This window comes from Crassostrea angulata, chromosome 9 (genome assembly GCF_025612915.1).
Source record: "Crassostrea angulata isolate pt1a10 chromosome 9, ASM2561291v2, whole genome shotgun sequence".
Taxonomy (NCBI): domain Eukaryota; kingdom Metazoa; phylum Mollusca; class Bivalvia; order Ostreida; family Ostreidae; genus Magallana; species Magallana angulata.
The window spans coordinates 36,533,177-36,538,136 of NC_069119.1; the positions used below are offsets into that span (position 1 = coordinate 36,533,177).

The following is a 4,960-nucleotide window of genomic DNA, read 5'->3' on the forward strand; positions in this document are numbered from 1 at the left end:
AAACTTTTAAATGGAAAATCATGGTCAGGAATCGACAATGTTTGTATTCAATAGCAGTCTTCATATCTAATGGGGAAAAAAGAAACAAGTATAAATCTAAAGACTTAATAATAATAATCAATTATTATTATTTAATTTATCTCTGCAATCCATTTTCATCACATTCAATTTAATATAAAGCAACATATGCAGACAGCCATATTTTGATGATCACAAAGTGTGAAATAAACAGGAGTCAGTATTACAGTCCATGTGAATTATACACAGGTAAATTTCAGCTGCAGATGTTGAACAAAGTGACAAACAACATGTGTGGTTTTGAGATCAAACTAGATTTGTACAGAAACATTTACAACCTGTCATGATCAATATCCAAGCTATCTCCATTCTACCGCTGATGTTCATCTAAACATGGCACCCCCATCAGGACGGGGTCTGTGTCCATCTACAACAAGTATTAATTAGCTGTTAATTAATCTATATCATACAGAATATGTAACAATTTGTATGCAACTACAAACAAATTAAATAAAGACACAGCTTCATTTACAAATATGAATAACCTAATTACCTTGACATATACTTTGATAGTAATGTAATGATTAAAATAAGTTCTACCCATATATACTCGTAACAAAACAAATCACAAATTAATTAACTAATTAGAAGAACATCTGACTGAACATCTCATCATGAAATACATTAAACAAGGATAATTTCTATTTATTTTAGATAAACAATGAATCCCAATGACTGATAGATACAGCTAACCATGTAACAATGAGCTGTTTATATTGACAAACAATTACACAGATAAACATGTCTTACATGTATCTTATTGACTGATAATTAACACAGACTGTGTGTCTTAGTTATCTATATCTAATTAATGTGAATGATAATGACTCAGACTTACCTGTCAGAGCGTCCTGTCTGGTGATATACCTGTAGACACACACCTTTTTGTATGATCCGACCCAGAGACGGTGAGTGTTGACATCATAGCTCAGGCTCCGTGGTACACCCATCTCTTGTGATTTTGTCAGTAGATGTGACAGGAACTGACCGTCCTTGTCCAACATCTGTACTGTTTCGGTTTTACCATCACACACCAGGATGTGTGACAGCGCGTCAGTACAGATTCCACGTGGCTGTAGTCCTATTTCTGATGGATGGCCTGTGTAGGAGAAACGATGTCTTCCTCCACGCTCTGTCACCACTACAGCACCAGACTCATAGACATCATCATAGTCAGACACCACGACATCCCCATTGTTGTTCTTTGTTATATAGAGAGGTTGTCTATACAGTCCCCGTCCTGTGCTGTTGTGTTGTATGGTTTGTGTCAGTTGTCCGCTCTGGTTGTACTGGGTTACCTTGCCTGTCCATGTACGGGTTCCCTTGCCTGTTACTGTATGATTATAACACATCCCGACCAGTAGATCCCCAGTGGACGGGGACCAGTACACACACCGTGGTCTCCATGTAGAGTCTGTTCCCTCTATAAATGTGGTGGTTGTCTTCATATCATTTGACAGTTTGTTGATGTTACAATTCCTATCTATATAAATTAGTTCACTTTCACTGTTCACTGTGTGTGATCCTTTACCATCATATAAACCACAACGTGAATCCTCCACAAGATGTAGAGGGACACCTGTTGTGTCTGTCAAGATGAGATTGTTCCTATCACTGACCCAGACCCGGTCTGATGTCACACAGGAAATGTGATCACAACCACCACCATCTCTCACTGTGAGAGTGTGAAGTAACTCGGGGGGAGACATCAGTTTCAGCAGACACTGGTGTCCTTGCTGTGGTTTTTCTGTCCCTGGGGTTGGTATTCCACTCAGTGACTCCATCACATGACTTTGATCTACAAACATCAAACATAGAGTTCTAAGCCTGATTTGTTACATGAAATAGATTAAGTTCATTCATTACTCTGAAGAAACAATTATCAAACTATTTAACTACTTGAAATTAATTCCTCTTGTATAACTTATTTTCATATATATCCATGATAATGTTTGCATCTTCTAGTTTAAATAAGTTTCAGGAATAAACTACATATTATGTTAACATGTACATACAGGTAATAATAAATAACAATTACATGGATATATAACTAATGTATGAATTACAATCACAATGCAATAGATATAAACTGAATTAACAATTTAATATGACGTGTGTGATACAACAAAAATAAGTAAGGTATACTTAGATCTCATTGAAACCTGTATGATACCTAACACATATATACTACATCAATGATGATGACTGAGACTTACCTGTCAGAGCGTCCTGTCTGGTGATATACCTGTAGACACACACCTTGTTGTCCCGTGATCCGACCCAGAGACGGTGAGTGTTGACTTCATAACTCAGGCTCCGTGGTTCACCCATCTCTTGTGATTTTGTCAGTAGATGTGACAGGAACTGACCGTCCCTGTCCAACATCTGTACTGTGTTGGTTACATTACTACACACCAGGATGTGTGACAGCGCGTCAGTACAGATTCCACGTGGTTGTAGTCCTATTCCTGATGGATGGCCTGTGTAGGAGAACCGATGTCTTCCTCCACGCTCTGTCACCACTACTACACCAGGCCAATAGTCAGACACCACAACATCCCCATTGTTGTTCTCTGTTATATAGCTAGGTTGTCTATACAGTCCCCATCCTGTGTTGTCATGTTCTATGGTTTGTGTCAGTTGTCCACTCTTGTTGTACCGGGTCACCTTGCCTGTTTTCGTGCCTGTCTTTGTAAAATTGTAACACATCCCGACCAGTAGATCCCCAGTGGACGGGGACCAGTACACACACCGTGGTTCCCATATAGAGTCTGTTCTCTCTATAAATGTGGTGGTTGTTTTCATATCCTTTGACAGTATGTTGATGTTATCATTCCTATCTATATAAATCAGTTCACAGTCACTGTTCACTGTGTGTAATCCTCTATACATGTTAACACATAAGCCACTACATAATTCCTTCAAACGATGTAGAGGGACACCTGTTGTGTCTGTCAAGATGAGTTTGTTTCTCCAATCACTGACCCAGACCCGGTCTGATTTCACACAGGAAATGTGATAACAACGATCAACACCTGTCACTGTGAGAGAGAGATGGAACTCAGGACCAGACGTCAGTTTCAGCAGACACTGGTTTACTACGCGTCGGTTTCCTCTCTCTGTGATTTGGATTGCACTCAGTGACTCCATCACATCCTCCTTGTTGATTGACCCAGTCATGGAGAGCTGGCTGGTGTGGAGTGTAGGATGTATCTGGGGAAGGGCTGTCTTTATGGAGGAGAGGAATTGTAGCGGTCTGATTACTCTCCTCTGTTCATAAATGTGTACATATCTCTGTAGGCTGACAATATGTATGATCATTTCTCTCTTCTGTTTTAAACATCTGTGTTTGAAATCAAAGTCACAGAACACATTACACATGAAATCTTTCTGTAAATAGTCAATGAGATGCTTCAGTTTCTGGGCCTTTGTTAACATCTCTGATTGATAGAGAAAGAATTTTGCGCGACAGGTTTTGAAATCAGATTTGATTCGTGGCAGAAGAACAGGTCTGTAAAAGAGAGCCTCACTTCTGATGGTGTGAATGGTTCCTTTGTGTTGTTGTCGCTTTGTCTTGTAAGCTCTTCTAACAAGTGATTGTCGGTGATTTCTATGCTGTGTGCAATAGAAACAGACAGGAACTTGACACGGTTCACAGTACTTTCTATAAACATAGATAGGATGTCTCACACAGATAGGATGTCTCACACACATCTCTTGTGTTGAGATGTAGTTTATTTTATCACGGTATGACACAACATCATGGTCAATTGTTTTGAGATCTTTTACATGGTTTTCTTTACACTGGGGACACATATCAAATGGACACGATACACAATAGTACTCTGTGTCCCCCGGACACTTAGAACACTGATGCACTTTAAATGGAATGCTTGCTGTTTCCATTGTGTGGAGGGACTAGGTCCCAAAATCACAACCTATTCAATAAAAAATAAAGTGTTTAAAATGAAGTCAACCACATTCTTTCCACAGATATTTTTTATAAAATGTTTTCATTTAAAGTATGTTTCTTTAAGGTAATAATATATTATTCATACAAAGATAATAATGATTCATATCAATATTGATCCATCAATATAGCTCTGGGTACAGAAAGACTCAACTTGTTAAAGAAATGGCCCAAAAATAATATGATTGACATGAATGTGTGTGTGTGTGTGTGTGTGTGTGTGTGTGTGTGTGAGAGAGAGAGAGAGAGAGAGAGAGAGAGAGAGAGAGAGAGAGAGAGAGAGAGCAAGAACAAGAATTCTCTCTCTGTATATCCCTCAAAATTTTCTTGCTTAGCTTTAACTTATGTTTCTCATTATTTCTTTCATTCTCTATCTCTCTTTGGTTTTCTGTTTTTTCACACAGTTGCTTCCTCTGAGAGAGAAAGACAGTTTCATTGCTAAACGTATTCTCTCTCTCTCTCTCTTTCTCTCTCTCTCCTCTCTCTGTATATCTCTTTTCTTGCTTAGCCTGTTTCTCATTCCTTCTTTCATTCTATATTCCTTTATCAATATTTCTCTGCTTTCATACATGTTTGCTTTTTTTACAAGAGAGAGAGAGAGAGAGAGAGAGAGAGAGAGAGAGAGAGAGAGAGAGAGAGAGAGAGAGAGAGTGAGAGTTAGCAGAGAGCAAATGGGATATGGAATTGAGAGACTCTCTGCTAAACATGTACCCATTCTCTATGACTCCCACTTTCTCTTTCTCTCACTCTCAGTGACTTTCTCTGATAAACATGTACTGGTTCTATTGATCTCTCCTCTCTCTCTCTCTCCTCTCTCTCTCTCTCTCTCTCTCTCTCTTTCTCTCTCTCATTTTCTCTGAATGTCTCTGTTTAACATATAATCCTGTTTTCTTTCGTTTTATCCCTCTGTCT

General features: G+C 38.7%; 1 protein-coding gene across 1 annotated transcript; it reads right to left on the reverse strand.

Moving 5' to 3' along the window:
- Nucleotides 1-401: 401 nt before the first annotated feature.
- LOC128162548 (uncharacterized) lies at nt 402-3,984 on the reverse strand. The gene is made up of 3 exons (XM_052825785.1): nt 2,295-3,984; nt 917-1,876; nt 402-445 (listed from the first exon to the last, which is right to left on the reverse strand). The coding sequence occupies exons 1-3, from the start codon at nt 3,982-3,984 to the stop codon at nt 402-404; spliced, it is 2,694 nt and encodes an 897-aa protein (XP_052681745.1).
- Between the last annotated feature and the right edge of the window lie 976 nt (nt 3,985-4,960).

What these genes read in the sequence shown, in the direction of transcription:
- LOC128162548 (XM_052825785.1), bottom strand. Translation starts at nt 3,984, where the DNA reads ATGGAAACAGCAAGCATTCCATTTAAAGTGCATCAGTGTTCTAAGTGT. An exon ending in CAGACAGGACGCTCTGACAG is followed by an intron (nt 1,877 to 2,294) that starts GTAAGTCTCAGT and finishes TGATGTTTGTAG; the next exon opens with ATCAAAGTCATGTGATGGAG. An exon ending in CAGACAGGACGCTCTGACAG is followed by an intron (nt 446 to 916) that starts GTAAGTCTGAGT and finishes TACTTGTTGTAG; the next exon opens with ATGGACACAGACCCCGTCCT.